Source organism: Anser brachyrhynchus, assembly GCF_964034855.1.
Source record: "Anser brachyrhynchus genome assembly, chromosome: 1".
Classification (NCBI taxonomy): domain Eukaryota; kingdom Metazoa; phylum Chordata; class Aves; order Anseriformes; family Anatidae; genus Anser; species Anser brachyrhynchus.
This window is the reverse complement of record NC_137694.1, coordinates 96830399-96842852: the sequence shown is the minus strand read 5'-3', so window position 1 is coordinate 96842852 and position 12454 is coordinate 96830399. Positions and strand designations below refer to the sequence as shown.

Genomic DNA, 12454 nt, shown 5'->3' with positions numbered 1-12454 from the left:
TTCTACAGGATTATCCAAAGTTGGTTGTCTGAATTTTCTGAACTTACAGTTGGTAGCAAGCTTGGCACAACTGATCCCTGTCTTGGCTGTCCTGTGTACTATGTTCTTACTTATGAGGGTCTATAATCAATTTCTCTGTTCTTTGCTTAAAACAGCTTTCCTCTTTTGATACCATTTTTCACCTCTTTCTTGGACAATATTTAAAGCAGTGTCTACATAAGTGAAGAGTAATGCTGGCTGAAACACATTAAAACTTAGCCACACCCTCTGAGTCATGTCATAGGATTTTCCTATCAGATTCATTTCAAAGATGTGTTGAATTTTTTGGTAACAAAGGAAATAGCTGTTCTCCACCCAAAAAATGTGTGTGGTGGTTTGTTTTGTTTTTTTATTGGGGGGGGGGGGAACAGCTTGCTCTGTCAGAATGTTTTGAAACCTCCTTCTCCCTAAAAGGTGTCTATTCTTCTCCTTTAGGAAGGCGAATTAGCCTTTCAGTAGTCTCCAGTATGTTGAGATAACAAATACCACGTTCTTTGTCAGGCTGTTGACAGAAGTAAGTGGCATGATTATACTTTTTTTCTTTTTTAGTTATGGAAGGCCTTTTTCTCTGACTATAGCAGAAAAACAGAGGGGCAGCAGCAGTGAAGCGAACTAGTCAGTGGCTTCCATCAATGCCATGATATTTAACATCTTATGGCACTTGTAGCAAAAATATACCCTGATGTTACAAAACCTGACCCACACACGAAAATAAATGGATGGGTATCAAAGCGGCTGTACTTGACCTGACAGAGTTGATGTGTGCACTTGCAGCAATTTTACTGTATGTTCATACTTTTCTATTTTGGACTAGTATTAAAAATTCATGTTAGAAATGAAGACTGCTGCTGTAGGAGCTGCTATAAATGTATGCAAACATAGTAGCTTCAGTTATACCTTCTGGCAAATCCTACGCTGTCATTAATTGTCTGAATTTTGCTTCTATTGAAATAACTCCCGAGAAGTTCTGCTATGCTGGAGTCCTTTTCCTACTGTGCATCTTCTGGTTTACATGCCTTCTAGATCTCTCTGCATTGATTTTAGACTTTTTCGAGTACGTTCTAGTTTACAGGTACTGCACTGAAGACCTAGGTAAAATTTGATTCCATTGAATCTGAAATTGTATTTTATTTATTTATTTATTTTTTAACTTTAGGGAATGGGTTTTAATGCAAAGGGAGTAGTTTTAGATATTTTAAATATTGTCGCATTTGATGTCTGTTCCTCATTTTACATGAAATGCTTTGAAAACACAAAGTCATGTTTCCAATTAAAAAAAAAAATCAAATAACTTCCAAGCCATACATGGCTTTGTTTAGAAAGTTCAGTCCAAGTTGAAACTTTAAATAACGAAGGGTGGAAATAGTGTTAAAGAACAAGGGCAATTTCAACTTTGTCCTTCTGTTGCAGCTTTTTTAGGTGTGGGAAAGCACAGCTTGTTTGATGGGCTTAGTAACAAACACCCTAATCAGTTGCTGGAGAACCAGACAAATTCAAGGCATTCTTGGTGTTATGAAGTCCGTAGTGACAGATGTAATTCAGTGTCTTATTTTCATTAGCTTATTGATTTCATGTTTCTTCCTGAAACATACCTATCTGCTTTCCTATTGGAAAACAACCTTATCTACAAGTAACTGTAGGAATTGATTCAGGTCTAATTTATTATTTTTAAAGATGCATGTGGGAAACATGGCCATGTGAAAGGAGAGATAATTCATTCACAAAGTGTCATAACTACTGTTGGAAATATGCATGCATGTAATTTTACAAAAGGCTCATTTTTTGATAATAAATCCCCTTCTGGTTCCAGCAAGGATTTATGATTAAAAAAAAAATGCAAATCTTCCTAGTTGGAAACTCTTGCAATCTTACATCACCTGGTTAACATCGTATTATAAGCACTGGTGTTCTTGCTTTATTCTATACAGAAAGAAAGCCAAATTTAGCGTGTTGCTAGACCGACTTAACATGTGGGCAGTTAGTCCTGTTCAGAATATCAGTTGTCAGATGGGCAAATACAGAAGTCATAGTACAGAAGTGAAACTGGAACACAGAACACAAGCATGGTTTTAAGTAGGAGCAAAATTCTTTGTGGAATGAAACTGAAAATTTTGGGGCAAAAATTAATTTTAAAATTTCTGAGTCAGACATTAATGTAGTTTTTGAAGAAAGGAAGGTAATTCATCCTTCTATTTCTTCTATGAACATTTTTTCAGACCAAAAGGCAATGGTATCAGACAAATTTGTTGAAAAATTGAAGTTAAATTTTACAACGTTTAGAGATTTCATATTTTTTTCTGTGAAATTGAATTCAATGTTTCTGTACAAATAGTACTGGGTCTGGCTAAATAACAGTTTCTCGGGACTGGAGAAATACCCAATTCTAATTGAGGATTTGCTGTTCTCCTAAGGAAAAACAAGATTAGAACATGTGGATGTGTTTGTCTTAATCAATGTGATGATGTATCATCTGAAGCCGTTAGTACCAGAGCAGTCTGAAAATGCTGTTCTTCTATATTTCTACTGTCTTGTAGTGTCTGTATGGTCACTCATGTTACGCGGTCTGCCTTTATTAAAGGGTTATGCAGGATGTGTTCTTATACATGCTGCCATCAAATACAAAACACATGTACATGTTCCTTTTGCATAATTTGTACCTAGAAAGAAAGCCTAGAAGTTTCTCTACCATCTGTTTTCTTGGCTTGCTCATGTGATTTTCAACATAGTGCATCTTATCTTAAACTTCTAAAATGAGTCATTTCACAGATCAAGCTTTCTTGGCTTTAGTGCCTTCTTGCAGAAGAGAAGATATTTATTGATGGTTTCTCCCTCTGCATTGTGCCTGGTAGATCTGGTAAGTACGTGTCTATCTTTTACCTACATTCAGAATCATGTGTTTACTGCTGATCAATAATTAACTCATTGTTTGCCCGTAGAAGTCCTTTCGCCCTGCACTAAACAAAGTATGCTTGCTGGACACGTTGTGCATTGATTTGTGTGTTTGAATGAGAGAGAGATACAGACCTGTGTTAGGGCATTATTAGCAACCAATTCAGTAATTATTTTACATCTTTATACTAGCTCGCTATTAGTCACTATAATGTAATTGTTGAAACTAATGGCAGTCTTTGGGATATGACTACCTGATAGCACTTAAGATAGCATTTGTGATAAAACAGAACCAAATTTGTTGTGGGTCCTAGTCTGTAATTTACAGAAAGTTGAAAATCACCTCATAACTTTTTTGAAGAGTTATCTGTTCTTGATTGCTCAGACTCAGCCTAGGCTATTCTGGGTGAAAAACTAGCAATACCAGTTTGTTTTAAAGGTTACTCTTTAATAGGACATCACTTCCTACTGCTGCTCTTTCAGTATGTTTTCACATGTAGTATAACAAGAACCAGCACCTAGGTGTCAGAACAGATAGTAAACTTCCCCATTTAGTGGGCTGGCTTTTAGTGTTAAAAAGTACTATTTACTCTTCTCTTCCCATGCTTTGTTTTTATTTTGCATTTCAATATCAGTACATCCCAAAGGTACAGCTTAGCTTTGAGAATAACTTTGTTCATTGTGCTGCAGATTACTTTGCCAGTATAGAACCCCCACGTCCATCAAAAAGGATAAAACAGAAGTAGCTAATTGATTATCAGCTTTGATTCTTAGGTAACGATCTCACATTAAGGGTTTCTAATCAGGTTCTCTGGGTATTCGTACTTGGCCTGCACTTGTTTTTGTTTTTTGTTTTTTTAATTACAGGGAAGAATTAAGTATTAGAAACATACATATAAGGAAAAACCTAAACAGATCATCGAACAGTCAAGCCAAATTAATTTGTATTTTAATTTTGTCTCATCAGCGTATCACATCAGAGTACAGCGAGATCCTCAAATCCATCTATGGGAGGGAGTTTTAGGGACAGTGTTGTGAAGTCCAATGGGTAGAGACTGGACATAGCATGAATCAGTTTTCTTTTTGACAGAGAGGTGTGCGGTATTTGTATATGCTTCTGTATGAATGTTTAAGAAGTAGAGACAAGCTGGCTTAAAAGTGAATATGCTTTAGGTTTAAGAGAATGATAGGCACCAGCTGCTCCCCATCAGGTCCGAATAGAAGGTAGGAATAATTCATTTACGTGGAGATGGTGTTTTTGTTGTTGTTTTTCATAAAATCCAAATTACGGGCATTTTCATGCTGTCAGACTCTTAAACACCTGCACTGAAAGAGATCCTGAACCAAGGATGAAACTGGGACCAGAGTAGAAATAAGACAAATATTACAACTTCTTACTTAAAATTATTGAAGCAGTTTGGTAAGGATTGTGATGGGTTCTTTAATAAAATCAAGAATTCCTTATTAATAAAATACTATTGGACTGTGTTTACCTAAGATTTTCTCATCAATATCAGTGCACACATTGTAGTCCAACCTAGTTTTTGCTGGATTCTGGATTTTGAATCCATTTCATACGTAATGAATGTGTCAAAGTGGATAATGGGTACAAGTGATGAGCTCCATGCAGATGCGGTAAGAGGTAACTTCAGTTCAATATGCTGCCTTGAAACCATTCCATGATGAAACCTTTCCATGCCTGTAGTCATATGCTGTACAAGTGATCATGATTGTTTTCAGGTTTAGGTATCAAACTATTCGGAAGTTTGGTAAAGGAATATTTAGCTATTAGTCTTCTTTGATTTTTATTTCTTTTAACTGTTTCTCTATTTCTTCTAAGGCCATGCCATACCTGCTGAAATAGAGTTATCATATGAGCTGCCAATTAGGCCATTCTGCTGTTGAACAACATATCAAAACTGGACTTCATCAGGTTTTGTTTTAAAGTACTCTGAAGTAGTATCATCCTTACTTATGTCTGGATCTGGAATGAGATCGTTTTGGGTTTGTGTTTTTAGGTTATTTTTTTCTTGCCAACAGTAGCAAAGTATTCTTGTAAAACTGTTGTAAACTTCTATTCATGAAAAAAATTAGATATTTTCCTTTTTCCAGTTATTGCAGTGCACAGGGATGAAGGCTAACAACTTTCTAATTGCTTTGACAAATTTTTGAACACTGGCAAAAGCAGAGAGACACCTTTGTTGGTATAGCTGACATTTGTAATTAGCCTATCAAAAGGTACTTTCCTAATAATTTCTCTTTAGATAAATTTTAACAGACCCTTACCAAGACTAGATGAGAAGGATTCTGACTACGCCCATGTCTTCAGGCTGACCTGTTGGCTGCCACTGAGAAACCAGTTCATTATCTAGTATGAGTTTCTTGAGAATATAGCGGGAAAAAAAACGAAGTTGGCAATGTTAAGAAATTGGGTATGCTGTATGAGGTAACCTGAACTAGATTTGAACTAGATTTAGCTCTGCATCCAGTTCTAGTCCCCATGTCTAATCCCTCAGCATTTTGCTCTCAAACTGGGAATGTTTCCACAGGCCTTAGGAGATGTTGTTGCCTATCTGGGAAATTTCTACTACGCCAAGTATGTGCCGAGTTTCTGTTTCCTGGTGAGACACAATATGTGCCCCCCTCCTTCCTAATCAAGTTAAGTCAAACATCTTGTAATTGTAAGTAATCTAAGTAATTATTTCCTGCTCCTGCTGCTTCAGTAGACAATGGCCCAACCGCAGTCTGTAGCGGGGCTGAAGCAGCTTCTCTGTGGTGCAGGTCTCTCAGTGAAGATGAAGTGGAGGAGGGGTGGGAAGGTAGTTTAAACAGTTTTTTTTTTATCTCTGTTGGATCCCTGTCAGCAAGGGGAGGAGAAGGTGAAGAGCAGTGACCTGAGCGTAGTGAACACTGTTACCCTCTTGCGTCAGGATTATTTCATTTCTGAGGGGAAGTTGGGAGCAGCAACAGCAATAAAAGCAGCAGTTTCTGCCTCGTCTTCCAAAGCAGCATCTGCAGGCATCTGTACCATGACACTCCACTGCGTGCGTCTTTTTCTCTTGCTTCTGCTCGGTTCATGGTGGCCAGACTCAGAGAAGCATGTGGTGGGAGCTGCAAAGATCAGGGAGCACTACATAGCTGCTCAGACCATGATTTGGACCTACAAACTGGAACCTGAGGAGAAGTCCAGGTAACAAAGTACACGTTAGGAAGGGTAAAATTAGTTGTCTCTTGTGACTGGAAGTGTTTTGATTTTTCTGAGGAATTTTGGAGCCTAGGAGGACCTCAGAGCCTGATCTGTTGGCTTCAGAGGAGCTGTGTGATCTGAACTGGAGACAATGAAGTATCAAAAGTTTTTGTTCATTAATTGATAGAATCATTTTTATGTTTTCAGAACACTTTTGTTGAATACATACCAGGGCTTGTTTTTATCATCATCTGTGTCTGTGTTTGTCTTTTTTAATGTCATTATTTTTAGATACATAGATTTTGAGCAATGCTAAGTTTAGCCATGATTTGATAAGATTATTCCTTAAAGTCTGAAAGCTTTCACAGATAGGTCCTAATTTGGGTACTATCACTTTCACTTAAATCGAAGCCTGATGAACTTTGGAACTAGTTGTTGTTTCTGAGTTGTTTGGTAGTTTTTGTGAAATGTTCATCCTGAGTTCTGCTGAGCAAAGGTTGTAGGATCAAGCATTGCAATATGTTACGTGAAAACACTAATTTCAAAACTCTTTTTTCATATAGCATTGCTGAATGGCCAACCTATATGCATACACAAATCAAGCATATAAAATAACTTCTTTGTATTACCACCATTATGCTTAGAATTATACACACTGCAAGTGCATTGCTACAAATGACAGATCTTAGACCTAACTTAGAATTCTGTTTAAATTAGGCTTGGTTCTTATACTGGGTTTACTATAGTCAAAATACATAGCTTTTCATCATGCAGTGGAATGAAATGGTACAAATTACTGAGATTACTATTTCTGTATTGTCCTACATTGAAGGATATATTTGGATATTACAGTGTTTTTTTATATATCAGTGAATGACTTGTTTTCTTTGTTTTGGTTTAGTCTGTGATTTTTTATTATTTTTTAATGTGTATTGGATTTCTGCATGCTGTGGCAAGGACACTTCCAATTCAGTTTTCAGTTTTCTACATGTTCCTTTTTCAAAACTAATTCAAACAAAGTTTCTGTGTTTTCTAAAACTTCTCCTTGAAAGTTTAATACAGCTGCTGTGACCATAACGTAAAACTGGCAAGACAGAAGAATACAGGTTTTAGACGTAGGAATATGAAGCTAAATACCGTTTAACTGTTGACCTGGTCACGTGGATTTAGTATTTAGAACTTCAATATCATCTGCACTGAATGCATCAATATAAGCATCAACTACTATTTCATTAAAGGTCACGTTTTGTATAGATTGTTTTCATGCAGTAGAGATTCAGTAACTGTCTCAAACCTGAGTATGAAGTTTTTACTCTGTAATTAGGTAAGAGTTTTTCATGAGCAGTGCCTATTGAGATATCTCACATACATGTTTACAGTAGGTTACATACTGCGTGGCTCTAATGAACTTTGTAGAACTTTTAGAAATATTTAAATTTAAAAACAAAACAAAACACATAACTCCACAAAGATACTTACTGAGGAAGGGCTAATGGCTTGAATCCCAAAGGCATCTTACTTGTTCTGATTTCAATAGGAACTGAATGTGTAAATACAGAGTAAGAATCTGATAGTTTACTTTTTGGAGTTCTAAATAATTGGAGAGGCTGAAAAGAAAATGGATTATTCCTGAACTGCTTCCTTAATTTTCCAGTCATTCAGGCTAAGGATACTTCTCTTCAGCATCAGTCTTTTTATCTTTGTATAGGTTTAACGATTACCGTGACTGAGTGATATTTATAAGATACTTCAAAGCAGAATGCAAATGTATTATTTGTGCATGCAGTATTGTTAATGCCATTGCTGAAAGTTATGTAACTAGACTTGGTTGCGTAGTCTGAGATTTGTGAAGTGTTCCTTTTAGCAATACAATGGGCATTAGTAAGTTTCCTCCTCCACCCCGTAGTCTTACGTGCATATTCTATTGAACATTGCCACATTAGGGCAGTACCTGTCAATGAAGGTGGATCGTGTCCTTCTCCTTAAGAGTGAAATTAAATTTTATCGGTGACTTCAAAGAGAACAGAATGAATTGAGGCATGGACTGCTTCTGCCTGACTAGTTGAAAGAGTGTTGCAGAGGTATTTACAAAAGATCTTTACAAAAATAGATCTCCCCCTTCTGGATGCTGAATGCCATTGAAGCAAGTTCACTTGATTATCTCTGCTCAGCTTCTCTGTGCGTGAGACACCCATCAGCTTCCCACTATCAAACGTGCCTTGCTTAACTGAAAGAGCGTTACAAAAATAGTAAGTGGAAGTACTGTTGGATCCAGTCATTGTACATACTAGGAAATCGGCCCATATATACGAAACTAAGTACAGATTATTCTCCCTTCAGCCCTCATTTCATCATTTTCATTCCGGAAATGTTGTGTGCTGGTTTCCTTCTGCTTGCTTCAACATTTGCTGAGAAAACAGTGTGTGGTCTACTGGGTGTGTATTTCATTTATGTAACAAGATTTGGAAGAATTGTCAGGTATCCCAGAAAGCAGGTTTTTTGGCTTTCTGTGAGCTTCTTAGTTGTTTTCAGGGAACAGTTTTATGTTTGTCTCAGAGGTCATAGCTACTACAGGTGCTTGCTGTTTATGCTGTTATGCAATCATCGTGGTAAGTCTGAAAGTTTAAGCAAGGAGCTCACTCAAGAGAAATACAGGTGTCTCACAATGTTTTGTCAGATGCTTTCTAGGTAAATATGGTCAGGACATCTTCTCTTAAATGGAGAAAACAAAGATATCTTCATCACAGAATGAAAAGGACTATAGAAACCGCAAGCAGAATCAGGGATAAACTGTGCTGGGTACTGTAATTGTACGTTTAATATGTATGAAATGGCCTAGCTCAAGAATGTCACAGAGACAATAGAGTAAGAGGGAGAAGGGAAGACAGTAAAAAGTGTTAGACCATGTGACTTGCCTTCAGCAAAATGTGTGTTTAAATGCAATTCCAGAATTTATTTCCTGAAATATCTGTTAAAAAGCACCGACATCTCTGAGAATCTGTCCTTTTGTCCTGGTTCCAGTTAGGACAGAGTTAATTTTCCTCCTAGTAGCTGGCAGGGTGCTATGTTTTGGATTAGGATGAGAAGAGCGCTGATAACATGCTGATGTTTTAATTGTTGCAGAGCAGTGCTTACACCAGGCCAAGGACTTTTCGGCTTCTCGCTCTGTCCTGCCAGCGAGCAGGCTGGGGGTGCAGCAGGAGCTGGGAGGGGACAGACCCAGGACAGCTGACCCAAACTGGCCAAAGGGGTATTCCATACCATCTGACGTCATGCTAAACAATATATAGGGGTGGCTGGCCGGGGTGGGGGGCCGGCTGCTCGGGGATAGGCTGGGCATCGGTCAGCGGGTGGTGAGCAATTGCATTGTGCATCACTTGTTTTCTTACACATTATTATTATTAATACTATTATCATTATCACTATTATTATTATTATTGTTATTATTATATTCCTGTCTTAATAAACTGTCTTTATCTCAACTCACCGGCTTCACTTTCCCGTTTCTCTCCCCCATCCCAGAGAGGGAGGGGGGAGGGTGAGCGAACGGCTGTGTGGTGTTTAGCTGCCAGCCGGGTTAAACCACAACACCTTTTAATATTTATTTTTTTTTTGCAATTCTTCTGATTTCAGATTGGCACATTCCGATCCTGTGTTTAAGAAAATTTCTTACAGAGAATATGAAGCTGATTTTAAAAAAGAAAAGCCAGCAAATAAGTCTGCAGGTAAACAGGAAAGAAAAGTTCTGAAGTATTTTTGTTTGTTGGTCTTAAAGCCAGTAACCTGCTAAGCAAGCTTGTTCTTGCACATTTAACCAAATGGACACAGGGGATGAGGTCTCTACAGTGCACTAGGCTTTGAAAGGCCATTGAGAAGCTGGATTTTTCAGAGGCTAGGGCTCAGTGCTATCTGCAAATAAATTGCATGGTACAGAGCTGTTCCCTTCATTATCAGCATCAGATGAAACCTGCCGTACGCATTTAGAATTGCATGGCACAGTCACAGCGGTGACACCAATAAATTCATGTGGAATTAGCCTAAGGTCTGAGACTAAATATGTTTCTGATAGATCACTGGAAAGGAAGACACAAACTATAAAGTCAGGTGTGAAAAAATATCCCCTTGCCTTTACTGTCCACTACTGCTTGAAGACACTTTAAATGGATGGAAGCAAATTCTTGTACTTATGCCATACATGAGCATTGTACTTGTATTCTGATACTTATGCAGAGTACTTATATAGTCTATCTGTGCTTCATATTAAGGAATAAAATAACTTCTAGATGGTTAAAACCATCTAGATTTCAAAGCAAATGTGAGGTTGGTGATATCAAATTGTTACAAGTCAGCCTGAAAGGTCTAGTCTATGATCCAATTCTTCCCAGACGTGTGTTCTCCTGTAATTTCTGAAAGTGCTTTTTCTTTACAGAGGAAGAAATTTACAAAATGGTTTACAGTTGGTTACAGTTACAGAGTAACAGTCCAAAGGTTGCCTTAGTGATCCCTTTTAAGAAGGGATATAAGCCCCTCTTAAAACCTGTTGCAGGCTATGCATAAAGAAATTGCAATATAAAACCAATTATTTCTTTGGATTACATGTTTGGATCTTTTTGTCCTGTGACTTATGGCATTGAGAGTGCTACTTAAATGTTTGAATGCCTTTCTAAACTCTTAATCTGCCTTCCTGAAAATGTGTGATTGAATAGTATGTGAAGGATCCCTAGAAATTCCCAATAATCCTCAACAAGAACCTTTTGATAAATACTCTGTACCTGGAAAATAGCCTTTTCTTTAAGTGTTAGTTTCCAGATACACAATTCATAACATTACTGACTGTGAACTGCATGTTTTACACTTCCCATGTCCCTTTTTATGGGTAAATATTCATTGCAGTGGTATTAGATCCCCATTCTATATTTTGTGCAACTTGTACTTTAGCAGAGGTCACATTCTCTGCTGGAGAAGAACTCTTCCTTTCTCTAAACAGACTGTTTTTCTCACAGCTTCCTCTTTTCTTATCTTGAATGTCTACAGGACTTCTCGGACCAACCCTGCGTGCTGAAGTCGGAGATACTTTAGTAGTTCACTTTAAGAATATGGCTGACAAGCCGGTCAGTATTCATCCCCAGGGCTTAGTTTACAATAAAAAGGCAGAAGGTAAATGCTATAAAAGATCCATGTTTTCTTCTTGTAGACTATTGCATGAAATATAGAAAGGGCCCCAGACCAATGTTTGGGGTTATGTGTAACACAAATATATGTTGATCGTGGATTAAAACTTCACACTCAGTTAGCTTCTTGTTCATCGGTATAATACTGGGAATATGAGTGTCTTCTGACATGTACATTCTCCCGACCAGCTCCCCTGTCTGTGTGCTAATACTTTTTGTTCCTCAGGAACCTGGAAGCAAAGGGAGTTGAAGGGCAGTGGGCTGTATTTTCCAGCAGAACCTGAACGTACATATTTGGATAACACTGATATAGTCCAATGGTTTTCCAGAGTACAACGATTGAACCCCATTCAGGCAGAACTAGCTTTTTATCACTCAACTTCATGCTGTCTGGCCATTTACCTTCATCTAATAACCAAATAAAGAGTAGAACGGAATTTAATGTTAGGACAATTTAAGGGGTAGTCAGGGATACTACTTCTCAAAGAGCTCTAGCCGTGGATATTCTGGCAAGGAAGAGGGTGGCCCAGGAAAGTGTTGAGACTAGAGTTTCTTTAGGTCTTCTGGACTTTCCTTCCTGGAGCAGGTTTTGATGAAGGAGGAGGAAGAGAAAAGAATTGTAAACTTCAAAAGCTTTTCAGAACAACACTGATCTAGAATTGCAGAAGCAAACACTGAGAAAGCAAACAGTCCATGAATGGATTTGTACATACATGGGGATCTGACAGCTTTTGACCTTTGAATCGAGCAGGTGGTTAGCTGTATGTGAGGCAAATGAAACTCAGAACATTATCTTGCTCCCTCGCATACTGTTTGGAGTGAAGACCCACAAAGTTTTCAGAGACGATTCATCCTGTAATTGCAAAATGATCTATTTTAGGAAACATAAACTCATTGATGCAGTTTATGATCTCTTTTTGATAGTCTACAAGCTGACAGTTAAATGTCAGCATTAACACAGTGAGTTTGAGTGACTGACTGTGTTTCTTGGATTGCCTTGCCCTAGGTGCTGAACCAGAGCTCTAACCTGCAGTTTTCAAATTTATTCAAGGCTTTATTTATTATATGACTGCAAAAGGAGTTTTGCCTTCATCTCAGTTGGACAAAATATGTTATTGAGTGTGATAGGTAACTCAGTTTGACTATGCTATCAATATGTCTTTTATAC

The 12454-nt window shown here is 37.7% G+C and overlaps 1 protein-coding gene across 2 annotated transcripts in view; it reads left to right on the top strand.

Moving 5' to 3' along the window:
* Positions 1-438: 438 nt before the first annotated feature.
* F5 (coagulation factor V) overlaps positions 439-12454 on the top strand; it is a 40640-nt gene continuing 28624 nt past the window's right edge. The window contains exons 1-3 of one of the 2 annotated variants that reach the window (XM_080566114.1): positions 439-6118; positions 9749-9840; positions 11150-11272. In XM_080566114.1, coding sequence (XP_080422240.1) covers positions 5958-6118; positions 9749-9840; positions 11150-11272 — 376 coding nt within the window. In that variant the 5' untranslated portion in view covers positions 439-5957. Of the gene's footprint in view, positions 6119-9422; positions 9469-9748; positions 9841-11149; positions 11273-12454 lie in introns of those variants that run through there. The other variant, XM_080566115.1, reaches the window with a different exon arrangement.